The sequence below is a fragment of the Pongo abelii genome, chromosome 19 (genome assembly GCF_028885655.2).
Source record: "Pongo abelii isolate AG06213 chromosome 19, NHGRI_mPonAbe1-v2.0_pri, whole genome shotgun sequence".
NCBI classification, from domain to species: Eukaryota; Metazoa; Chordata; class Mammalia; order Primates; family Hominidae; genus Pongo; species Pongo abelii.
Window position 1 is genome coordinate 42,575,754 of NC_072004.2, and position 25,831 is coordinate 42,601,584.

Below are 25,831 nucleotides of genomic sequence, written 5' to 3' on the forward strand. Positions count from 1 at the left end.
ATGTCAGTCTTTACCACCAGCAGCAGCAGCAGCAGCATTTTAATCTCTGTATCTTTAGCACTGAGCACAGGGCTGAATACATAATTGGTGCTAAACACTTGCTTGGTGGAGGGATGGATGGATGGATGGATGGATGGATGGATGGATGGATGGATGGATGATGGATAAATGAGAGATCTAGTATGTTTCCAAAATAAGAGACAATCTTTGCTGGGGGGCGAGGGGCCTAGGAAGAGCCTGAAAGAAGCTAACCTTCATTGTACACTTGCCACGCATCAAAGCTCAACATATATAAGTTGTCTAATTTGAGCCTCACAATAGCAAGATATTACTGCAGAATAAGGAAGTGGCTAATTCTGAGAGATTAAGTCGGCGGATCAGTGTCACACAAGACGTAGTCAGGACCAGGGACTTTGATGGTCCTCGATACCTGGAAGGAGGAGGAGGAGGACTTGCTCCAGGCCTTGGCTGCTGTCAATCTTAGACTGAAAATTCCTAGGGCATCTCTGTGGGCAGGGCAGGGCCACCCCACCCAGGCTGTCACATAAAGTGCTCAGCTGAGAACCTAGCTTTGGAGAACAGAAGGAGAAAGGAAAGACCAGGCCAGGGGAGGGGGCTTGGGGGCTGCCTGTGGAGGGTGGCTGGGGGACTCTCCTTCCTTCTCCAGCTCCTCCAGCGCCACCCTCAGCAGCCTCCAAGAACAGAAGGAGTTAACGCTGGGCTTAACTTCTTGAAGGAACCTGAAGTTTTTTAATCCTTGTTCTTTCCTCCTTCCTTCTCCCTCTCCCTTCCTGATCTTTACTCCGCCTGTGGGTCCCTCCTCCTTACTCTCACCTCCCCAACTCCAAAAACACTCTGATTGCCAGAGTGGGTCAATGGTTAACGCTCAAGTGGCTTTATATAAGCCTGCCACCTGCCTGCTGGGCTGTGTCTTTGGTCCTTCTGTTACCCAGCTCCTGGAGGCGGTGGCTGCAGCAGCCCTCGCTGGTCCACAGCATGACCACCTGCTGGCAGGCCCTGTGGGCCTATCGCTCCTACCTGATCGTGTTCTTCGTGCCCATTCTCCTGCTGCCTCTGCCCATCCTCGTCCCCAGTAAGGTAAGGACTTGGTGTTCTGAGCACAGATAACTCCAGGGGGCAGGGGAGGGACTGTCTGGGCCGGGGTTGGGCATCCTTAGGATCCAGCATTAACTTCCTCGCTGCCCCTGCCCTGGAAGTGAGGCTATCGCCCCTGCTCCTCCTGAGGACGGAGAGCTAGGAGGTCAAAGGGGCTTTTGCTTGGCACCCAGTTGTAGGAGCCCAGCGTGAATTGCTTAGATGGGTTTGCAACCTACTGCCCTAGGAAACAGGAAACCAGTTCCATCAACGAGATGCAAGGGGGGCAGATGGAGCTGATCTGCCTACTGTGTGCCCACCTAGCCCTGGACTGGGCTCCATGGGGGCTGAGACGGGCTTGTGGGGAGGGGACAGCTGGGTGAGCAGCGGCAGAGTGAAGAGGGTTGGAAGGAGAATAGAAGAAAGCTGGCTGCAGGCAGTCTGCAACTTTAACAGCATAAACAGGAAGAGAAAGAGTTCACCTGTGGATTCAAGGGCTAAGTCTGTGGAGGAGGATGGGTGGGAGTTGGAAGAAGGGACCCCTGCAGGTAGACAGCACAAAAACTGTGCCCTGGATGGAGGGGTAGCTGGGCACAACCAGGCGTCACTGCCTCCTCCTCCGCCCCCAGCAGAAGTCATAACATCATCTCTCATTAAATCAAGCCGCCAATGCCTGCCCTGCCCTAGGCACCCAGTAACCTTTTCTGCCATCTTAAGAGATCAGACCTGACTGTTCCATTTGACAAAATGGGGAAGGTGAGGTTAAGTCACTTAGTCAAAGTCCCAGGGCAGATCCGAGTTTCATGGAACTTGGATATTATACACCTTTGGGCCCCACTCTGTAAGAAAAAGGACACAAAAGTATTAATCTGAAATTAGCTTGGGGCTTTGGGAAGGGTCCAGGAGGAAGGCCTTGAAGTTCAATCTTCAGTCTGTCGGCCTCTGGCAAATCACACAGCTGGGAGGTTCAGAGCTGGGGGTGTGATCTGGTGCCAAAGCATGTCTTCTCTCCACCCTGCTGCCTCCTGCCCCACCCCACACCCCCAGAACTGCCCATCGAGCCATTTTCTTCCTTTTGTCATAGATAGAGAAATTGAGTCAGACTTTTTTGTTCATGGTATCCCAAAGGGGTGAGAGACTGGGGATGGTAGTGGCACAGCCCCTGGGCCCCTGACACCTGGTCAGTAACAAGGCCTAGCTGACCTTTGAGATGACCTTCATCTCAGGCCAAAGCCGGTGGCATCTCAGTGCTAGGGACCAATCAGATGGGTTTTCCGACAGGCTGGGGCAAGTGTGTTAACCCCAGGAGGGAAGCCAGACAGGGATTTTGATTTCTTCCCAATTCCCCTCGACCTGGGGAAGCACAGCACAGAAAGATTCAGTAACTTGCCCAGGTCACACAGGAAATCCTGAGTCAGTGCTAGAGGCCATGCCTGTTGGTGAGACTGGGATGTGTTAGGAGCCCCTGTCTTCTGTGCACCGTATCTGGCCCTGCTACCTGCCTCTGGCTCACAGATGCTGCCAGCCCCATCCTGACTCTGGTCCCATCTAGGAGAGGCCAGCCCCTCACAAGGACTTTGCTCCTGCAATTGTCCTCTCACTCTCCTACAAGATAAATATTTCCTCTCTGCCTGATCTCCCCCATCCACATACGGAGGTGCTGTAATACCTCTCATCTTAAACAAACAAGAGCTCTCTTTCAAGGCCACTCTCCTTCCAGATAGTGCCTCCTTCTCTGCTCTCTCTCATAACAGGAAGTCTCAAGACACTGTCTACACCACAAGTGCACTTTCTCTTTTGTCAGCTCCCATCTCCAAGACTCAGATCCCATCAACTTCCTTGTGACCAAACCCTGGGCCACCCTCACATTCCTCAGTCCCTCGGCAGCATTTGTCACAGCTGTCACCCCGTCTTTGCCGTGCTGTCTTCTCTTGGCTTTGGTGACACCTTCTCCTGGTTCCTGCCCAGCCCTGCCCCTTCCCACCTTTCCTGACTCTGAGGTTCCTTCTCCATCTGATGCTGAGGTTTTCCAGGGTCCCCACTTCCCCTAGCTGATCTTATGCCATCTCGTGCTTTAAAAAGCATCTCTATGCCAATGAGTTATCAATCTGTAACCCCAGCCCTAAACTCTAAACTTGTATTATCCAATGAACACCAGCCATCTCCCCAATTGAATATTTTCTTTGTAAGCAGGATAAGCAGGATACACTTTTCCACGTCCAAACCAAAACCCTTCCTGCCCTTCTCCAGTTGGCTTGGGCATCAAGAAATGCTTCAACCATCTACCTTGCTGCAACAGCCAAAAACTCGGGGGCATTCTTGATTCTTCTCCTTCCCTCCTTCCACATGCAGCAGAAGGTCCTGCTCATTTGATACCCCAAAATACTCTGAATGGAGTCACTCCCCGCCCTCGGATCCACTATCTCCCTGGTCATTTCCCATGTGTCCCACTCTGCTCAAAACCCTACATTGGCCAGGCGCGGTGGCTTACACCTATAATCCCAGCACTTTGTGAGGATGAGGCGGGAGAATTGCTTGAGCCCAGGAGTTTGAGACCAGCCTGGGCAACATAGTGAGACCCCACCTTAATTTGAAAAAACAAACAAACAAACAAAAAAACCCTACACTGGCTTCCTGTCAAACTTAGGATAAAACCTCTTCAAGCAGCCAGGAGTCACCAAGGCTCAGGCCTGGTGCCTCCCTCTGTGACCCACCTCTCGCTCACTCTCCCCCGCCCTCACCAGCTTGCTTTCTGCTCACTCTCCCCCGCCCTCACCAGCTTGCTTTCTGCTCACTCTCCCCCACCCTCACCAGCTTTCTTTCTGCTCACTCTCCCCCACCCTCACCAGCTTGCTTTCTGCTCACTCTCCCCCACCCTCACCAGCTTGCTTTCTGCTCACTCTCCCCCACCCTCACCAGCTTGCTTTCTGCTCACTCTCCCCCACCCTCACCAGCTTGCTTTCTGCTCACTCTCCCCCGCCCTCACCTGCTTTCTTTCTGCTCCTCACATTGCTCCGGACTGTTCTCCCAGATACCTCCTTCCTGTTTTTAGGTTTCAGCTTAAATCCACCTCCTTAGAGAAGCCTTCTCTGACCAACCCCAGTCATTCTTGGGGAAAAGCCCTGTTCTTTTGTTTATAGGGTGTTCAGTCTCTGAAATTATCTATTTGCTTATTTTTTACTTCTTCTCTGGCTTCCTGCACTAGAATGTCGGCTCCATGAGGGCAGGGACTTTGTCTTGTCCCATGCAGAATCCCCAGTGCCTGGCACAAAGTAGATGTTCAAAAAACACTTATTAGGCCTGGCGCAGTGGCTCACACCTATAATCCCAGCACTTTGGGAGGCCAAGGCAGGTGGATCACTTGAGGTCAGGAGTTTGAGACCAGCCTGGCCAACATGATGAAACCCCGTCTCTATAAAAAAACACAAAAATTAGCTGGGCGTGGTGGCAGGCGCCTGTAGTCCCAGCTACTCGGGAGGCTGAGGCAGGAGAAATGCTTGAACCCGGGAGGAGGAGGTTGCAGTGAGCCAAGATCGCGCCATTGCACTCCAGTCTGGGTGACAGAGCGAGACTCTATCTCAAGAAACAAATAAAAAAAACCCAACTTTTTTTTTTTTTTTGAGACTGAGTCTTGCTCTGTCACCCAGGCTGGAGTGCGGTGGCGCGATCTCGGCTCACTGCAAGCTCCGCCTCCCAGGTTCACGCCATTCTCCTGCCTCAGCCTCCCGAGTAGCTGGGACTACAGGTGCCTGCCACCACGCCCGGCTGATTTTTTTGTATTTTTAGTAGAGACGGGGTTCCACTGTGTTAGCCCGGATGGTCTTGATCTCCTGACCTCGTGACCTTGATCTCCTTGGCCTCCCAAAGTGCTGGGATTACAGGCGTGAGCCACCATGCCTGGCCGTCCCCAACTTTTTGAATGAAGAAAGGAAGGAATGTGCACAAAGTGGATCCTGTCCTGCATCCCTGTTGAATCTCTACTCTCTGTAATGAGTCCCCAAGCTTAGCCCCATGGCCCTGGCCTCCAAAGGGGGAAGAAGGAGCCCCAGCCTAGGCTCAAATTTGTGCCCATAATAATAATAGTGACATTTGTTGAGTATATTTTATGTGCTTGGCATTGTGCCATGCACTTCAAAGCATTGTTAGATCATTTATTTCTTTCAAAAGCCTATGTGTCGGGCCGGGCATGGTGGCTCATGCCTGTAATCCCAGCACTTTGGGAGGTGGGCGCCCAAGGTGGGCGGATCACGAGGTCAGGAGTTCAAGATTAGCCTGGCCAACATGGTGAAACCCCATCTCTACTAAAAATACAAAAAGTAGCCGGGTGTGGTGGCGCATGCCTGAAATCCCAGCTACTCGGGAGGCAGGCGCAGTAGAATCGCTTGAACCCGGGAGGCGGAGGTTGCAGTGAGCTGAGATCGTGCCACTGCACTCCAGCCTGGGAGACAGAGCAAGACTCAGTCTCAAAAAATTAAAAAAAGCCTATGTGTTACCATGAGGTTACTACCACTATCTCCATTTTACAGACATGTAAACTGAGGGCCAGTGTGACGAAGCAATTTGCTTAAAGTCCCAGCTAGGAAAAAAGTTTGAACTGGAACCTGGTCTTGGAGTCTCTGCCTGAGGCTCCCTGGGAGGCCGGTGGTGCCCCCACTGTGACCCACCTCTCAGGCCATCCTTTCTCATGTGCGTCCAGCTGTCAGTCAGTCCTCCCACCGTACTTCAGTCCAGCATGTCTGTTGAGCTCTTGCTCAGGAGTTACCAAAAGGAGTACAGATGTTCCATTCTCAAGTTGCTTACAGTCTATAGGAGGAGACAGGTGTTTACGCCACACAAAGGTTCAGCCAGAAGGCTGCAGAGCTCAGAGGAGGGAGAAAATTCTTCCAACTGAGTCAAGGGAGAATCTGAAGGAGGCAACATTTGAGTTGGGCCTTGAAAGTTGGTGGAGTTTTAACAGTCAGAGGCATCAGCAGAACAGGTGAAGGGAACCACAGGAGGAAAGATGTAGGGGCCGGGAATAGTAGGGTGTGTTGGAGGGGTGGCGACAGAACCTTGAAATGCTAGTCACTCTCTGGTGGTCCCAGCAGATGGGGAACAGGGGGGCCTGGGGTCTTCCTGCTCTCCCAACCCTGCAGCCAGACATGGAAACCTTACATCCACTCATTTATTCATCCATCCATGCATTTTGTTAGTGAACACAGAAATCATTACAGTGTGACAAGTACTGTCTGGGTGTGTTGGGAAGAGAAAGTGGGAGGAGTGGGGAGACATACAAAAAACAGAAACAATGCAGCAGGCTATGACCACGGCCTGGGGAGGGCTGCTCTAGATGGGGTCAGGGAAGGTCTCCTGAGGAGGGTGTTCCAACACTCTGGGAGGTCAAGGTGGGTGGATCGCTTGAGTTCAGGAGTTCAAGACCAGCCTGGGCAACATGGCAAGACCCTGTCTCCTCACTAAAAAAATTAGCCAGGTGTGGTGGTGTGTGCCTGTGGTCCCACCTACTTGGGAGGCTGAGGCAGGAGGATCACTTGAGCCCAGGAGGTTGAGGCTGCAGTGAGCCATATGGTACCACTGCACTCCAGCCTGGGCAACAGAGCAAGACTCCTATCTCAAAAATAAATTCTCTAAAGTCAGCCAAGCACAGCTCTGGGTAAAGAGCCATCCAGGAAGAACAAGCAGCAAGTGCAAAGGCCTGCAGATGGGGCGAGCTTGGCAAGTTGAAGGGATTAAGCAAGGCCAGTGTGGCTTTTGCAGCTCGAGTGAGGCCTTAAGAGGCCTCACTAGATTGCTTAAGTCAAGTTTAGAGAAGAGGGTTGAGGTCAGCCAATGTCAGCCCTACAAGGCTACAGGGAGGAGTAGGGATTTTGTGCTGTGAGCATTAAGGGGTGAATAACTTACGACTCAGGGGTCATTCAGCTAGTAAGTTAGAGTCAAAACACAAACACCTCCCGGGACCCAAAGGCATCTGTAAAAACAGTCTCCTAGTGGCTCAACATTGGCCAGGACAGAACTCAGCTGAAGTCAATACTGCATTTATTGTAAGGCCAGAAGGCAGAATTTCTTAATCTGAATCACTGGCCCTTTTCGAATGCATAGACATTACATGTGTTTGAATTTTAAAATCTGTGTAATTAAGGCTGGGAGTGGTGACTCACACCTGTAACTCTTGCACTTTGGGAGGCCAATGCAGGAGGGTCGCTCGAGTTCAGGAGTTCAAGACAAACTTGGGCAACGTAGGGAGACTTGTCTCTACTAAAGATCAAAAAAGTTGGCTGGGCGCAATGGCTCATGCCTGCAATCCCAGCACTTTGGGAGGCCGAGGCAGGTGGATCACCTGGAGTCAGGAGTTCGAGACCAGCCTGGCCAACATGGTGAAACCCCATCTCTACTAAAAATACAAAATTAGCTGGGCGTGGTGGCACACGCCTATAATCCCAGCTACTCGGGAGGCTGAGGCAGGAGAATCTCTTGAACCCGGGAGGCAGAGACTGCAGTGAGCCAAGATCACGCCACTGTGCTCCAGCCTGGGCAGCAGAGCGAGACTCTGTCTCAAAAAAAAAAAAAAAAAAAAAAAAAAGATCAAAAAAATTAACTGGGCGTGGTGGCACGCGCCTGTGGTCCCTGTTACTTAGGAGAGCCAAGGTAGGAGAATCACTTGAGCCAGGGAGGTCGAGGCTGAGGTGAGCAGTGATCATGCCACTGCACTCCAGCATGGGGGACAGAACAAGGCCTTGTCAAAAAAAAAATCTGTGTAATTAAAATACTCTTAGTGCAAGCTGTTCCTCAACCTCAAAGGCAGGGACTTGGATGATTCACTTCGGGCATGAAAACTATACAAGGAATTTGAACCTCTGTTCTGGGCCCCACCTCTACCTTTTGAGATTTCTTGGCCCTCAGCTGAGATAGCAGAGTCCAGTGAACAAAACGTGGATTTTGGAGCCAACAGGTGTGGGTTCAAATCCATTCAGCAGCGTGTACTGCCATGTGACCTGACCGAGCCTCTTCAAACCCTGTCATCTCTAAGGGGTGTTATGAAGATGAGCTGAGATAGCACACATATACGTAGAGTGCCTGGCACCTAGGGCTTGATAAACACTTGCTCCCTTTGCCCTCTGCCTCTTGTCTGAATTCCTGGGCCCCTGGAAAACACAGACTGGTCTGGAGCCCTGTGTAGATGCCTCACTTCTTCTCCATTGCTCTGTTCAAATGGGCTCTTGTGCTTAGGAGGGCCTCAGATGTTCCCACCTATAGAACAGGAAGGCATGTCTGGTCACCCACCAGATTGGTGAGCTGTGTCTCTAGGAATAGCCATACCTGCAGCTGTGTAGAGATAGTTTTTCTAGCCTCTGGGATGCCTGGAAATAGGATAAGAAGGACCCAGCCTCAAAGGCTGGGGGGATCCCTGGCGTAGAGTCCCCAACTTGGATTTTGCCCAGATTACTAAATCATGTCCCTGTTTATCGGCACCTGCTAGGTGAAGGCCAGGAATGGGAAAGTAAGTCACCCTTTTCAACAGTAGAGTTTCCTAGATATAATCCAGCAGCGAGGCTCAGGGCTGTCGCAAGGATCAAATTCATAGAGGAGCTTGCGTTTTGCTCCTTAGTGCATACAGGCAGGGCTGGCCCTGGCCCAGGCTGTGATATCAGGACTCTTCTCCCCACTTTTGTTTTCTCCAGCACTCAGAAATTCATTGTTCCCTTTGGCCTCTTAAAACATAAGCTGATGCAACAAAGTCATTCACATCAAGGTGTGCAAATCAGTGAAGGACACCTGAATGAGAATAAGCAAACGGTAGGAAGAGTCACCACCATCACGTGCAGCCTGAGGCAGGCGTGGGGTGGGAAAGCTTTAGAATGGTCAAAAGGGAAGGCTTCCAGTGCATGCTGTTGGGCACAGGGAAGCCGTAGGCAGCTAACTAGAAGCAGCATCCCAGGTGACTGGTTAGGGGAGCATATTTCGCTTTCTGGGCTTGGTCCTACTTGGAAGTAGGGGTAAAGAGTTTGGGGCAAAAATCAGGGGAATTGGCAATCATCGAGCAAATCCTGAGTGTTTAGGGCTTACTGCCTTAGAGGTTGTCGTTTGACTTCTCGGCTGGTTATTACAGAAGCTGTGAAACATATTTTTACATATGAACTGGCCATTCTCCCCTTTGTATATCCAGTCCTCAAAGAATTAGGCATTCGGCATCTGCCTATTCTTCCTGGAAAAGACTTCCGTCTCTGCGCACTCTTTCATGTTTTTGTTTGTTTGTGAGATGTTTGTGAGATGTTTGTTTGTTGTTTGTTTGAGAGAGTCTCACTGTGTTGACAGGCTGGCCTCAAATTCCTGGGCTCGAGCAATCCTCCTGCCTCAGCCTTCCATGTAGCCACACACCACTGGACCCAGCACTTTTTCATATTTTAGTAGCTGTATTTATTTATTTGTTTAGGTTTTAAAAATTAAGTTTTTTTTTTTGTTTTTTTTGTTTGTTTGTTTTTTTGAGACAGGGTCTCACTCTGTCCCCCAGGCTGGAGTGCAATGGTGCAATCTCAGCTCACTGCAACCTCTGCCTCCCGGGTTCAGGTGATTCCCCCACTTCAGCCTCCCAAGTAGCTGAGATTACAGGCACATGCCACCATGCCCAGCTAAGTTTTTTTGTTTGTTTGTTTGTTTTAGTACTTTTAGTAGAGACAGGGTTTTGCCATGTTGCCCAGGCTGGTCTTGAACTCCTGGGCTCAAGAAATCCTCCTGCCTCAGCCTCCCAAAGTGCTGGGATTACAGGTGTGAGCCACCGCGCCCAGCCTATCACCTGTATTTCAATAAAATTGGTTTCCTTTGTAGTCTTATGTATTTTATTTAGTGCATTTAAAAACATTATTCTAAGACACTGGAATGCTTCATCAGGCTGCCAAGGGGAACCTGGTACCAAAAAAAAATGTACAAACCCCTACATCAGAAATTTCCCTGAATGTATACAAACACTTGCACACAAATTTTTTAAACCACATGTGGTAGTATCTGTGTAATATTTTATTAAACCACAAGTCTGACCATGCCACTCTCTCTCTGCTTAAAACTCTTTGAGGCCTTCTCCCTTTTTCTCCCCTGTCTTCCAGACAAATTCCTAGAGCCTCTCAGGGCAGACAAGGCTCCTTCCAAGAATGCATCTTGATCTTTTATGTCTCATTCTGTTCTACATTTACTCCCTCACCCCAACCCCCTTTGCCCACTAACTGAACTCCTACTCACCCCTCGGTACCCGCTCAAGATTCCCTCTCTGGAAGCCTTCCTCAGCCCAGACAAAAGGAGGCTCAGGGACAGGGCCCCTTCTCCTCTGAGCTCCATTCTTCTGATCTCTGCTTTACAGGTGCTTGGTAGGCTGCCACCCAGTGCCTCGCCTTGCTCCTGAGACCCGGGAGTGCTCCTGCCGGCAGCATGCCCACTTGCTAGGGGCAGAGGGGCAGTGGGAGTGTCCCCCATGTGCCAACCTGTCCCTACCCTTGGGTTAACCTTCAGTCACCAGGAGGAATAAGGTGTGACACCTCTGAGACTGTGGGCACATGCGCTGCTGCCTGACCGTCACAGGCTGTACTGTGCCAGTGACAGAGGCCATGATGCCCACAGGTCCCACACCTGCCACACACCCCGGGTCCGGAGTCTGCCCTGGACTCCTTGGCACCTTCACTTCCATTTGTGCCTCATGTATCCTCTCTGGTTCTCCAGAAGCCCAGGAGCACATTTCTCTCCCAGCACCAACCCTGCTATGCGCTCACAGGCTACAATGCTTTAAAACTTATTCCTGGCTGGGCACGGTGGCTCGCACCTATAATCCCAGTGTTCTGGAAGGCTGAGGAGAGAGGATTGCTTGAGCCCAGGAGTTCAAGGCCAGCCTGGACAATATAGTGAGACCCTCATCTCTACCAAAAAAAAAAAAAAAAAATTTGTTTTAATTAGCTGGGTGTGGTGGCACATGCCTATAGTCCCAGATACTCAGGAGGCTGAGGCAGGAGGATTACTTGAGGCCAGGAGATCGAGGCTGCAGTGAGCTGTGATCACATCACTGCACTCCAGTCTGGGCAACAGAGTGAGACCCTGAATCTTAAAAAAAAAAAAAATTAAAAAAAAACCTTATTCCTACATTTGTTAGCTCTCTCCATCCTTACAGTAACCCAGCTGGGTGGATGTTTCTCTTATCCCCATTTCCAGATGAGGAAACTGCATGATGGAGATAAATGTGTTTACAGTGGTGAATGCTTGATGTTTCTTACCATTAAAGCTGAGAGAGGTTAAGTAACTTGCCCAAGGACACACAGCAGTAAAGCGGGGCCTCAGCACTCAGCATGTGCCCTGGACATGTGCTTTCCCACTACAGAAGAAGCAAGCTGCCTGGCTTAGGGTTTGGAAGCCCCTCTGGGGGTTTCTCTCTTCAGTCTGCCCTTCAGGCCAGCCCACACAGGCACTCAGACTCCCGGAGGGCCAGGGCTAGGCCTGACTGATGCCTGTACCCCTAGGGCCCACGTTCGTTCACCCACTCGTTCCGTGTCAACTCTGCTAAATAGATGCCAGGCACCTCGCTGGGGTGAGCAGAAACAGACTTGCACCCTGCTCCCTGGAGGGTAGAGTCTGACAACAAAGATTGATACTCATCTTTTAGTCCCTAAAACTAAATGTTTAATTGCAGACTATGATGAGTGCTATGCAGAAGAGGTACAGGGACTTAGAGTGTGAAAAATGGGAACTATATCGCCTCCAGGAAGCCAGCCTGAAAAATCAATATTTGAGCTGAGATCTCAAGAACCAGTAGATATCAACTAGGCAAAGTAGGGAGGAAAGAGAGGTCCAGAGAGAGGAAATCATGTGCAGAGGCCCTGTGGCCAGAGGGAGGATGTCATATTTCAGGAACCCACAGAGGGCTGGTATGGCCAGAGCAGAGAAGGTAAGGGGGAGAGTGTTAAGACATGAGGCACAGACCAACCCTGAACTTAGGTTCCTGAGAGCACTAGGAAGCCACTGAAGGGATGTGAGCTGTTTTGAGATGAGTGTGTGTGTGTGCTGGGGAGGGGGAGTGCAAATTAAACAGATTTCTGCCTTGAGATCACTCTGGCTGCAGCAAGGAGAAAGGATTTCAGGGTCAAGAGAGGAAGCTGGGAGATGAATAAGGAGGCTTTTGCAGAGGTCTTGCTGAGACTTGGACCAGGCTAGTGGTCCAGAGCTACAGAGAAATAAATGGGAGCACTCAAGGGGCAGAACCAGCAGGACTGGGTGCATGGCCCAGAGAGGGTATTTGTGGAATGAGTGGCTGATGAACAGGCAGGAGACCCAGGGTCTGCCCACAGTGGGCTTCCAATCACAGGGATTGACTGCTGGGTGGAGAAGAGTGAGGATCTGAACAGGGTGACTTCCTTGGGAGTGGGGGTGACACCAGTGGGAAAGGAGGCTTTACAGACCAGGCCAGCACCTGCAAAAGAGCAACAGGCTAGATCACAGAGGAGAAAGAGGCTACGCCCCCGTCCTCAGGAGCCCATAAACAGATCCTGAGAGGAGAGTAGCTGCTACAGTCAAGGAACAGAGCTGGGGAACAACCACCCTGCTGGCCTGGGGAAGGAGGAAGCAGGGCCAGAGGCAGAAAGAAGAGCATTCGCCACCAGGAGAAAACTCTTCCCTGCTGGTTTCTGAGCTCCAGGAGGGACCACCAGGGACTGCGGTGCAGGCTATGCCTTGCACAGCTCCATATGAGAATGGCGACCTGGACCTGTGCAGTGCAGCAGTCCTGGGGAGTGGCCAGTGGCCAGTGTGTAAACCAGCTGAGTCCCATGCCATAGGCTGCCAGTTGAACTTGGCTGGCCTAGGTTCCATAGAGCTGGGCTGCAAGGCAGAGAGCACTAGAGTGACCTGGAAGGATAAGGCTGATCCCCAAATCCCCACTTCTGGAGCTGGGAATACTGACCTTGCAATTGGATATACTGTGTGCCTAAGAAGAAAAGACCCCTAGGGCTCTGCCCTCAGGGAGTGCCCGAGAGTACCTGACCCAGGGGGCCTCTCAGAACACTGACAGCTCCTCAGTCTCAAACCCAAACCCTCTAAGCATCAACAACTGTCAACAAGGCAATGCTAGACCTCTCTGAGTCTTGGTTCTGCGCTTTTCAGAAAATTACTTTGAAATGCACAGGCCAGGCACAGTGGCTCACACCTGTAATCTCAGCATTTTAGGAGGCTGAGGTGGGAGGATCACTTGAAGCCAGCAATTCAAGACCAGCCTGGGCAACAAAGCAAGACCCATCTCTACAAAAAATACAAAAAAAAATTAGCTGGGCATTGTGACACATGCCTGTAGTCCCAGCTATTTGGGAGTCTGAGGCAAGAGAATTGCCTGTGCCCAGCAGTTGGAGGCTGCAGTGAGCTATGATCACATCATGAACTCCAGTGTGGGCAACAAAGCAAAACTCTGTCTCTAAAAAAAAGTTTTTTTAATTAGAAAAAATAAGAAATAAAATATACAAAATAAAATGCATGGGATTACAAATAAACCAATTATTTTGAAATACAGTTATCAAAATATGGAAAAATAAATTGCAGCTCAGAAATAAATGTACTTCCTTGCTAGTGCATTAGGTAAGATCTAAAGTTGGTATAATAACTACCAAAATTTCAAAATAATGATGGAGGTAAAAAGAATGTCGAGAGCTATTCTGAGATAATTGCAACAACTTACCTGGATCGGTGTCTAATAGCTGATAGCCACAGTCAAATATCTGTGACCAAGTCACCAATAATACCATTAATAGCACTATGATTTTATGTTCATAACCTTAGTTCGATGTTCTTGAATAGATAAAATAGTTTTCCCATTTAACTTCATGGATCCTCGGAATTCCATGCCCCAGTTAAGAATCTCACGATGCAGGAAGAACAAATCAGCGAACTGTGCTCCAGCTTGACAGGCTGCCCAGGAGGTGGGATGGGGAGGCAGGGCCAAAGCCACCCAGGGTTAACAAAAGCTTCTGGATGGAACTTTGGAACAGGTCTTGTGTTTTGATCTGAGACTGAGGACACCCTCAAATGCAAGATGTTTAGACGGTTTGGGTTCGAGACTGAGGAGCTATCAGTGTTCTGAGAGGCCCCCTGGGTCAGGTACTCTCGGGCACTCCCTGAGGGCAGAGCCCTAGCGAGATAGAGAGGAACCCATCACAAACGTAGGCAGCAGGGAGCAGGGAGCCATGCATCAAACACACTGGAGCACATGGAGGCGAGTCTGACTTTTTTTTTTTTGATACACGGTCTCACTCCAGTTGCCCAGTCTGGAGTAGTGCAGTGGTGTGATCTCAGCTCACTCCAGCCTCAACCTCCTGGGCTCAGGTGATTTTGCCACCTCAGCCTCCCAAGTAGCTGGGACTACAGGTGCTCACTACCACACCCAGCTAATTCTTGTATTTTTAGTAGAGACTGGGTTTTGCCATGTTGCCCAGGCTGGTCTCAAACTCCTTTACTCAAGTGATCTGCCCTCCACGGCCTCCCAGAGTGCTGGGATTACAGGCGTGAGCCACCATGCCCAGCCTGGTCCGATTATTAACAACTCCCTTTGGAGTATGGAAACAGGGTCTCAAAGTGACATGCTTAACAGAGCCCAGCCACAGGAAGTGCAGGCCCTGGGGAAGATAGCTCTGGATTCAGAGCACCAGCTCATTCTCCCTACACTCCACTGGTCACAGGGAGCCTGAGGCTGAGGACACCCTCAAATGCAAGTGATCATGCTCAGGGTAGCAGGTGAAAGCTGGGGCCCGGGAAACAGATGGCCTGGCTTCTCCACTTACTATATGTGTGACTTTGAGGCATTTTTGAAATGTATTTACTCCTTTCTTTTTTCAACTGTGAAATGCGAGCAATAGTTATTACCTCTGAGAGCAAATAAATGCAACTTGTAAAAGCATTTGAAGCACATAGAATATGATGCCTGGCACAAAGTCACCCTCCAATACTTATACAGAAACTTCTTCCTGAATCAGCAGAGTGAACGCCACCCCAGCCCTGCTCCTTGTCTCTGGCCAGAGAGTTCTGGGTGGACAGGGTGGAGGACACCAGGGTCCAAGAGGGCTGGCCCGCCCTTAGTCCAAGGGGAGGGTAACTGGCCATTCAGTCATTGCAGGTGAGGAAACACTGGCATCAGCAGAATCCTGCTGGGGGAGGAGGGGGCTGGCTTTCTCTGGTTGAGGGTCAAAGTGGCCCCACTCCTGGGGCTGATGAGTTTGTGTCCAGGATGAAGAGAGGTAGTAGAGGTTTGGTGGAGAGAGAGCTTGGCTTCGGACAGATTTGGTGGGGCTGTGTGCAGTCGGGCAGGCTGCACACTGCACAATTACTGGGGCACCATTCACACAGACTACAAGGGGAGTGCTCTTAGGTAATGCTTGAAAGTTACCCAATCCCAATCCTTTATCTGAGTTCCATCCAGGCTCTGCCACTTTTTTTAATAGTTCTGTGACCCTGAGCAAGCCATTTACCCTCTGAGCTCATCTATAAGGTGGGACCACCACACCCACTTTAATGGCTATTATGTTTTCATGTAAACACAAAAATGACAATACTAAGTTCCTAAGAGTTGCTGAATAAATAGCAGCTGCCTCTTCCCCCAGGCCACCACCTACTCCCACCTCACGGACCCTTCCCAAGCTTTAGGGTACTAAGAGTGTGAGCCTAGCCTGTACGAGGTGGAGAGGACAAGGCCAGGGCAATTGGGATGGGCAAGGGAGGAGGGGCTCCCCAGCCCCATTGTCCAACAAACCCCAGCATGAGGCCCCTTCCCTTGGCAAATAAAGAGTGGGCAGGTGCCCGGCCCCTGGAGAGGGGATACGGGTGCCCTCTCCTGGCTAATGATTCCCCAGCCCTGGGAAGCCTCCTGGCTAATGATTCCCCAGCCCTGGGAGAGTCTCTATAAGGAGGGTGGGCCTCCATTCTTGCCCCAGGTCCCCTTCCAGGCCTGAGGTCAGGCTTCTCTAGACTTGAGGGCTTCATGTAGGAAAGGGAGATTTCTGGTACTCAAAGACTCACAAGACTCAGCATTGCCCCACAATTCCCTGCACAACACAAGCATCTTGGGGAAAACTGCACATAGCCTATAATGTAAATTGCTCCTCTGGAGTTGCGTAATGCAGCAGCCAGACCAGGATTGCTAGAAAGGATGCCACAAAACCGACTCTGTCTGATGGAGAGCTCACTCCTAGCAAAGGGAACAAACACTAAATATCCAACAAACAAACATACTCTTGCAGCTTGTGATAAAAGCCAGGGAAAGCCAGGGTGCCAGGCAAAGGTCCACATTGCCCAGGTCCCGCTCCTTCTTCTGGCAGCCCCCATCTCAACTTGGGATCCTCAGCTGGGGCCCTGCAATCCCACTGGGCTGGATGGGGACTGGTAACCAACTCCAGTCTCTCCGAAGTGGCTGGCTTGTAATGTCTGGGCTCCCCAGGGTCAAAGACAAGGTGATATTGAGTGCCTTGCTTTGTTTTTTATTTGCATTTTGAAATGAGACCTTGGGCTTGGGAATCAATGACTGTGGGTTTCACAGGCTCTCCCCAGGCAGTTACAAATGGCCTGGTTTGTCTGAGGGAAAGGAGGTGGCATGGCTCTGGGACACAGGCCCTCTGACAGCTCTGCTGCTTCTCTCCCACCTGCAGGAGGCCTACTGCGCGTACGCCATCATCCTCATGGCGCTCTTCTGGTGCACTGAGGCCCTGCCCCTGGCCGTCACTGCCCTCTTCCCCTTAATCCTGTTCCCTATGATGGGCATCATGGATGCCTCTGAGGTGAGCCCCCATCCATAGGAGAAAGCGTTCTGGGCAGTGCGGGAGGCCAGGGGGTGGGTTCCCTCAGACTTTGTTGACTAAGGAAGCCTCATCATAGGCAGGGCACATGAATTAGGGGTTCCTGACTCTGCATGAGGAAGAAGTCAGCTAGAAGGCTGCGGGCTGGGGTGGGGAGGGGTGCAGAATTAGTGCTGAGAGTTCATTCAAGGTGAGAGTGATTAGCCAGCCTTAGGTGGGAGGTGGAAAGCCTAGTGACACAGAAAAGGGGCCTTGAGGGCCAGCTAACACACTCATATACTTCTAGTTCAGTAGCTCTTGAACTTGAACAGCATCGGAGTCACCTGGAGAGCTGGTTAAAACACAAATGGCTGGGTCCAGAGTTTCTGATTCGGTAGATCTGGGGTAGGGCCTAAGCATTTTATTTCTAACAAGTTCCAGTTGATGGTGACGATGCTGGCCCAGGGACCATACTTTGAGAACCACTGTCTAGTTTTTAGAAACAGCACTAAAGTATCTATCTCCCAGTCCACGGCTTGAAACATGAATGGAATCACGGTAGATTATCTCCCAATTAATTATTCCTGAGGGGAGATAAAGTGAGTTTGACAAGAAGAGGGGAACCTGGTTGATGTTAAACGATAGATAATCCAGGCCGGGTGTGGTGGCTTATGCCTGTAATCCTAGCACTTTAGGGGGCCAAGGCGGGTGGATCACTTGAGCTCAGGAGTTCGAGACCAGCCTGGCCAACAAGGTGAAACCTCGTCTCTACAAAAAATACAAAAATTAGCCAGGCATAGTGGTGCATGCCTGTAGTCCCAGCTGCTTGGGAGGCTGAGGTGGGAGGATGGTTTGAGCCAAGGAGGTGGAGGTTGCAGTGAGCTGTGATTGTGCCACTGCACTCCAGCCTGGGCAACAGAGCCAGACTCTGTCTCCAAAAAGTTAAATTTATTTTTTTTTAAATGGCAGATCATTCAGAGACCATTTCCATCCAGTTTCGAGAGCCCAGGGGAATGCCAGTCTGTGGGAAAGTCAGTGACTGCATCCCATAACCTCAGGGGCACCGTGGGAGACCCCAGGGTCTTCCCACCGCTCAGCCATGTCTCCACCTGCCAGGTTGCCGTCGAGTATCTTAAGGACTCCAACCTTCTGTTCTTCGGGGGGCTGCTAGTGGCCATCGCGGTGGAACACTGGAATCTGCATAAACGCATTGCCCTCCGTGTCCTCCTCATCGTTGGGGTGCGGCCTGCCCTGTGAGTTCCTCCTGCAAACCAGCACGGGAGAACCTGACGAGGAGATATTCTGGGCACCCGGTCCCTGAAGGGAAGCTGGAACAGCAGTGTGTCTGTCTGCCCATCCCTAGGCTCATCCTGGGTTTCATGCTGGTCACGGCCTTCCTGTCCATGTGGATCAGCAACACGGCCACCTCGGCCATGATGGTGCCCATCGCACATGCCGTCCTGGACCAGCTGCACAGCTCGCAAGCCAGCAGCGACGTCGAAGAGGGCAGCAGCAACCCCACCTTCGAGCTCCAGGAACCAAGTCCCCAGAAGGAGGTGACCAAGCTTGGTGAGAAAAATGAGGCTAGACCCTGCCCCAACTCCTTGGTTCTTGGAGAGAGTCTGAGAGTCTGTCCGTTTCGAGGGCTGGTCATCTTGGAGCCTTTGGGGAGAGAAGAAACAGATGCAAGAAGGACAGTGACCAATTTGTTTTTCCTTTTTTAAAAATGTCAAGTACCCTGTGTTGGGAATCCCCTCATCCCTGGGCAAACCAAGATGCTTGGTCACCATAGCAAGAAGAGAGCTGGAGTCTAGGTGGACGGTCCAAGGTCTAGGCTCCATTCTTCCTGAGTGGTTTGGGTAATCCTCGTTTCCCTCTCTCAAGAGAGAGGTCAGATCAGAGAGTGTCCGAGGGCGCTCCCAGCCTGAGACTCTGGGGAATGCTGGGCCCCTCAGGCCTGGAGACATCCTCTGTCCTTCTCCAGCCCCGGTCTGGGCTGTTCACAGACAAGGTGCTCTGGAGGCCCTTGCAGCCCTGGCCCTGTTCCCCAGAGCTGGCCCTGTATCTGCCCCCACCTGGGCTCTCCCTTGTTCCCAGATAATGGGCAGGCCCTCCCTGTCACATCTGCTCCTTCGGAGGGGAGGGCACATCTCAGCCAGGAGCATCTCCACCTCACCCAGTGCATGAGCCTTTGCGTGTGCTACTCCGCCAGCATCGGGGGCATCGCCACGCTGACCGGCACCGCACCCAACCTGGTGCTGCAAGGCCAGATCACCTCGTGAGTGACAAGGGGTGGGCCACCTTGGGGGATCTGCACACTCACTGGGAGGTGAATGGGGCTGGGCAGTTCTCGGGGCAATGTCACATGGCAGCCCATGTTCCTCCTTGAGGCTCTTCCCCCAAAACGGCAACGTGGTGAACTTCGCCTCCTGGTTCAGCTTCGCCTTCCCCACCATGGTCATCTTGCTGCTGCTGGCCTGGCTGTGGCTGCAGATCCTCTTCCTGGGCTTCAAGTAAGTGGCAAAGTCGGTGAGAGAAGCCCAGGTCCCTGCCCTTAGCCCTGGGAGCTTCCAGTTCGGTGCAGATGTGGAAAATGATATTATCACCATCCCAGTGAGAAGGCTTCTCCCTCCCAAGGCCCCTCTGTGCACTTGGACCCCCATTTGAGGAAATTACTGGGTAGAGAGTATTATCCCATTTCACAGACGTGCAAATTGAGGTTTCAGGAGTGGTTCACAACTAGATTTGTCAGTGCTGGGGCTGCAAACCAGGTCACTTGATGCCCCTTCCCATAATGCTCCACTGTCCTTTGATAGGTGCTTAAGGGGCACACACTGAGCATGGTTAGTTACAGAAGCACCTGCTGTGTTCCTACCGTATACCGGGGTCTTGTGTAAGGCACTGAGAATACTAGAAGGCACTGGGCACAGTCCCTGTCCTTGTAGCCCATCAGGTGGATGATGATATGGTGGGGGCCATGACAGAGGGAAGCCCAGATGCTGCAGGAGCACAGAGAACACAGTGCCTAGTTCAGCCCAGGTGAGTGAAGATTCCAGAACACCATGGAGGAGATCATGCCTGGGCTGAATCTTGCAGGACTAGAAGTCAGCCAGGTAGAGAATGGGTGAAGAAATTCCAGGCAGCAGGAGCAGATTGCACAAAGCTCAGAGGCAAGAACAGACATGATGTGTTCGAGGGAACTCTAGTTCTGCAGGACTAAAACACAAACAGCAAAAAGGAGCATCAGGTCATGAAGCTGGAGAAGTAGGCAGGGGAAGGTTCTGGAAGCTCTTGTGTGCCACCTAATGAAGCCAAGAGTAATAAATAGATTTAATTCCTACTTCCACCAGGTTCCTGGTAGTCACTGTTTGGAGCTCTGAGTTGGAAAATCATAGGAGACCCTGCTAAGGCTCAGTTAGTAGCAAGTCTGTGATTGATTAGTGATGTCTGCCGTGAGTACGGGATAGGAGTGGTGGTATGAGTGTTACTGTGGTATTAATTATAATTTGCCCTTCCTGCCCAGGCAGTGGAGAGCCCTTGAAAGTTTTTAAGCATCGCTGCTGCACTTTGGAAAAATCACTTGGGCAAATGTAAGGAAGCTGGATTAAGGTTGGGAGCTGGTACAAGGCAAGGGTAGTAGAAGAGGTCAGCACAGTGCCAGGCACCACGGGGGATCAAAGATGTGTGAAGTGTGGTCTTTGCCCTCGAAGAACTCACAGTCCAGCAGGGAGGTTGAGATTTACCCAAGTGGAAAGTTAAATGTCAGCACAAGTTAAGTCAGCAGCAGAAGGAAGTGGGCTGCAGCCTACTGTGCCTCTGAGGACAATGCAGGTGGGGCTCAGGCTGGCAGGGGATAACCAGAGCAGGCAGAGGAGGGAAGGGAGGACTTCCCAAAGGCTGTTGGAGGAGGAGAGCTGTGAGCCAGGGCAGGAAGAAGTCCCAGGGTCTGAGCTGCTAGGTCCTCCTCATCCTGGGCAAGGGAGGGTTCAGCACCATAGAACCCCTGGAGGAAAAGGGGCTCAATGGGGCAGGGCCAAGCATGGAGAATAAGCAAGAACTATGACCTCTAAGTCTTCTGCTCCTCCTCCAGAGCCTCAGGCGGAGCCGGGGCCTGAGTGTAGTGACCCTGAGATGCCCTCTGTGGGCCTCAGCCTTTAGATCATAGGCACTCAGAGCCCCTTGCTCCCTGCTGGAGCAGGCCCCCCACAAGCTGCCCCGTCCCTCTGCCTGCAGCTTCCGGAAGAACTTTGGCATTGGGGAAAAGACGCAGGAGCAACAGCAGGCAGCCTACTGCGTCATCCAGACCGAGCACAGGCTGCTGGGCCCCATGACCTTTGCAGAAAAGGCCATCAGCATCCTATTCGTCATCCTGGTGCTGCTCTGGTTCACCCGGGAGCCGGGCTTTTTTCTTGGCTGGGGCAACCTGGCTTTTCCCAATGCCAAGGGGGAAAGGTGAGAGTTGCAGGGGATGGGAGGAGGACACATATGGGGCTCACATGCTCTGGGAGGAGGGAAGGGTATAGGGCCCCCATTGCAGAACAGGAGGTACACTTGGTGGGGGATGAAGGTTCCCCAGGCTTGTCTATGGGAGAGGCTCCTCTCTACCACCCTCCACCCTGTGGCCCTGAGCAACCCCAAGCGGCTAACCCAGCCCTCCCCGCTCCCCCCCCGCCACCAACAGCATGGTGTCCGATGGGACAGTGGCCATCTTCATCAGCATAATTATGTTCATCATACCCTCCAAGTTCCCAGGGCTGACCCAGGACCCAGGTAAGCACCTGGACTGGGGCAGGGAAGGGTCTCCGGGCAGCCCCTGCCTTCAAGTATGTAATGTACCTTCCACCACAGTTGGTAGGAGTAGGCAAAGGCCAGAAAGGCTGGAGCGACTTGCCAAGGGCACAGGGACTCGGAGACAAAGTTGAGATGTTGCAGAACTGAGGGTCCCCTCCTGCGGGCGTTAAGCTCCAAAAAGGACCCACACAGGGAGCCCGCAAATGGAGAGGGGAAAGGCCTGTTTGTTCTTTGGTGACCCATCCTTCTCTGCTTGGGGAGTAGAAAACCCAGGGAAGCTGAAGGCCCCTCTTGGCCTCCTCGACTGGAAGATGGTGAACCAGAAGATGCCGTGGAATATCGTGTTATTGCTGGGTGGTGGCTATGCCCTGGCCAAGGGCAGTGAGGTGAGAGGCCCCCAGCCCCCTCCTCAGCCTGTGTGCGGGTGTCTCTGTGGCAGGGAGAGAGGGGGCCCTGCTTCTATCCCACAGAGGGGAGACCTGGTCCCCACGTAGGAGCCTCTCGGGTAGGCAGAGCCTTTGCAGCAGCTGGGGAGACTTAGGTTAGGGCCCTCATGTGGGAGGAAGAAACACAAGCCCTAGGGACAAGTCAGGATTCTCTGGTGGGCAGGGCCTGTTCTCAGAGACAAATGCCATCCCACTCCAGCCCTTTGCCCGCTGCCAGACAGAGCACACAATAGCATCAGCACCGAAGTAATTGGGGGTTGTGTTGACGCGGTCTGCCTGCTGCAGCCACCAGGGGGCACCATGATCACACCCACCCAGGCTCTGGGGACCAGAACATCTTTCCCCAGAGCCTCCATCCAAAAGAGGGAGATCCCTGACACGGCATCCCTGGGGCCTCCGTGTTCTGGCTCAAACAGAAGGTGGCTGCCCAGGTCAGGGATTGGTGCAGGGGACTCCTGGGTCTGTGGCATGTTCATCCACTGACTGTGCCCAGTGCTGTGCTAGGCGCTGGCCCCACTGAGCGAGATTAAGTCCCAGCTTACAGCCTGGCATTCCAGACGTGGGAAGGCAAGACCTCGGAGCTCTTCTGACCCTGTGGACTGTCCTTATCCTCCCATTAGCCTCTTGCAGCCTCTGTCAGTGTCCTCCCCCAACTTTCCCTCCCTGCCAGGGGCAAGGTTCCCTCTGCCCCAAGCCACTGGACTGGAAGGGGCAGGAAGAGGGCTAAGGTTGTCCAGGGACCTCCTGAGAGAGGTCAGGACGGCAGGGGTCAGTGCGGTCAAAGATTTTTGCTCCCACCAAACCCCAGTTTTCCCAAGAAGGCCCTTTGGCCCCCTCCTAATTTCTCATCTGCCCCTTCTTCCCACACCCAGCTGTTCTTCAAGAGCAGGAAAGGGCACCCCTTGGTCTTAGCTGGGTACTATCATCCCTTTAGAGCTGTCTTTGACTCTGAATACCAGGGAGATGTTAGCAGGAGCAGGAGCCTCATAGAGCCTCGGCAGAAGACTTGGGGGCCCAGGCAGCCTTGCTTCTCACATGCCATCCTCCTCTGCCCACAGCGATCGAGCCTGTCAGAGTGGCTGGGAAACAAGCTGACCCCACTGCAGAGTGTGCCAGCTCCAGCCACTGCCATCATCCTCTCCCTCCTGGTGGCCACCTTCACCGAGTGCACTAGCAACGTGGCCACCACTACGATCTTCCTGCCCATCCTAGCCTCCATGGTGAGCTGGCCCTCAGGAACACCTCCTCCAGGCAGCCCTCCTGCCTGCCTCACCAGGGGCTCTGCCTGCTGGGCAGAGTATCCTGTCTTTGTGCCTCCTCTTTTCCTTTTCCTGAAGAGGACCCCTGAGTTTCCGTCCTTCTCCAGGCTCTTGAGCCACCTTGGGCCCCAAGGCGCTTTGGCCCCTGACTCACCCCGTCCCTCATGATGTCACCCCTGGAGTATCCTGATGGGGATCCTGGTGGCCTCACCCACCTCCCCACCCCAGTCCCTGTTCTGGTCATTCCTGAGGTGACGGGGTGAAATTGCTCCCTGAAGCGTCCCAAGCCCCTTCCTCCCCAGGCGTGTTCCTGCAGCCTTTGATGACACCCCCGGAGCCCCTTTGAGATCGGTTTTATGGGCCCCTCCCCTCACCACACCCCACAAGGCAGGGCAGCACACTCATTCCCTCCAGAGAGGTCAAGAGGCCCTTCCAGGTCACCCAGTGCCTTCTGGGAGAAGTGGTGGGCTCATGACCAGAGAATGTATTGGGGTGCAGGGGTTGTCCCCCAGAGAAGCAGGAGAATTGGGGGCCATGCCCCTCCCTCTGGGATGGGGATCAAGGTCAGCTCTGCCCCACTGCCTCCCGCTCCAGGCCCAGGCCATCTGCCTCCACCCTCTCTACGTCATGCTCCCCTGCACTCTGGCCACCTCCCTGGCCTTCATGCTGCCTGTGGCCACCCCGCCCAATGCCATCGTCTTCTCTTTCGGGGACCTCAAAGTGTTGGATATGGTAAGTGGCAGGGAGGCCTGAATGCCTCATCCCTCCTTGCTGCTCTGACTTTTCATCTTAGTGAACCACAAAGCAGCTTAAAGCCACTGAGAGTCTCAGAGTTGAGCAGGTCCTCATCTGGAATGAAGGTGCAGTGGGGGAGGTTGGGACATGACCTCTCAGTGGTGGCATCTTCAGGCCCTGCCAGCCCCAGGCTATGTGACAGGGAGGAAAGTGGGTGGGGAATATGGGGAAGGCTCCAAGATGCCAGGCACCCACACTCAGGGAGACGAGCTCAGAGAGAACAAGCCCAGGGCCCTGGAAGCTCAGGAGGAGCGCCTCTTTCCCCTGTTAGCACAGGGAGTAAAGCAAGGGGCAAAGGCATTGGCTATGCTGCAGGTTAGACCAAAGGGAGGACTTCCCAGAGAGAATTTTGCTGGTAGGAGGGCTCCTGTGCACCCCCAAACACCTGGGGACTTGGGGGCAGTCCAGCCCAGCCAAATGGACTTAGCCAAATGGACTCTCCTCGCACCAGGCCCGGGCGGGATTCCTGCTCAACATCATTGGAGTCCTGGTCATCGCACTGGCCATCAACAGCTGGGGCATCCCCCTCTTCAGCCTGCACTCTTTCCCCTCCTGGGCACAGTCCAACACCACAGCCCAGTGCCTGCCGAGCCTGGCCAACACCACCACACCAAGCCCCTAGGCTGGGGCACAGCCTGGCCATGCCCAGGAAGACCCACCCCATTCCCACTCCTCTGAGCCAGGTGGGGACACCCCAAGCTCCAAGCTCCAAGCTCCAGGCCAAAGGCTGAAAGGCACGTGTGTACATAATCTCTTGTGTGTCTGTAAGGAAGGGGTGTATGCTCAATTTCCTATGTGCTGGAAGAAAAGGTGTGTGCATGTGTGTGTGCGCATATGTGTGCGCCTGCATGGATGTGAGGGGTGTGTGACGTGAGGCTATCCGAGGGGGGGGCTGTGTGCATGCACATGATCCTAGGTATGTATGCTGGACAGTGCACATGTGTGTGTTCACAGACAATCCAACATGCCCTCTCTGGTGCCCCAGGTCTTGGTATCCCCAGCTTAGTGACCAGACTTACTTGCACTGTATTTATTGAAATTCAGGCTTGGAGTGGCCTGGGAGGAGGGCCTGCCAGCAGTTGCCACGGGAACAGCCTCTGGGACTGGCCCAACATACTGAGGGCTCCCCAGCCTTCCAGTGTTTTGGTGGAGGTTCAAATATTAACTACATTAAAGTCTTTTTCAGTAAAGTCTGGGATGGTTTTTCACGGCACTCTCCAGGGCTAGTCCCCAATGTGGTTCAGACCCCAGGTTGGGGGAGTCCAGAGGGAGGGGGCCTGGCCTTTGTCCTATATGCAGCCCCCTTGGCACCCCTCCCACCCAGGGGGGAAGGTAATGGTCGGGCATCCCTGCCAAGGCCCATCAGAGTGGGCGCAGCCACCTAGGAGAGCAGCACTGACATCACTGGGCCCGGCTAATTGGGAGCTGCCAGTCCCTGCGTGTCTTTGGGAAAACCGGCCTCCCCATTCCCAGAGCACTCCCTGGGTATTTACATAAAACCTTCTGCCCCTGCCAATTCCTCATCGACCCTTCCTCCAGCTGGAAAAACCGGTCCCATCAGGCCAGAGAAGACAGGCTGACCTGTGCTGGGTGCCCAGAGGACGGACCCTCATCCTGCAGCACAGGAACAGGCTGGAAACTGGCATGGCCTTCAGAGTCCAGGACCAGACAA

At 52.7% G+C, this 25,831-nt stretch overlaps 1 protein-coding gene across 3 annotated transcripts; it reads left to right on the forward strand.

Moving 5' to 3' along the window:
* Nucleotides 1-996: 996 nt before the first annotated feature.
* Nucleotides 997-25,305, forward strand: SLC13A2 (solute carrier family 13 member 2). Of its 3 annotated transcripts, none has more exons than XM_024235111.3 (12): nt 997-1,098; nt 16,743-16,871; nt 17,838-18,121; nt 18,232-18,437; nt 18,966-19,146; nt 19,259-19,381; nt 21,102-21,320; nt 21,550-21,638; nt 21,924-22,045; nt 23,164-23,325; nt 23,959-24,096; nt 24,611-25,305. In XM_024235111.3, the coding sequence occupies exons 1-12, from the start codon at nt 997-999 to the stop codon at nt 24,779-24,781; spliced, it is 1,926 nt and encodes a 641-aa protein (XP_024090879.3). In that variant the 3' UTR covers nt 24,782-25,305. The 3 variants fall into 3 exon arrangements, with proteins under 3 accessions (XP_024090879.3, XP_024090880.3, XP_024090881.3); XM_024235112.3 differs by having other exon boundaries at nt 17,985-18,121; XM_024235113.3 differs by lacking the exons at nt 997-1,098; nt 16,743-16,871 and having other exon boundaries at nt 17,882-17,899; nt 17,985-18,121.
* The last annotated feature ends 526 nt before the right edge of the window (nt 25,306-25,831 follow it).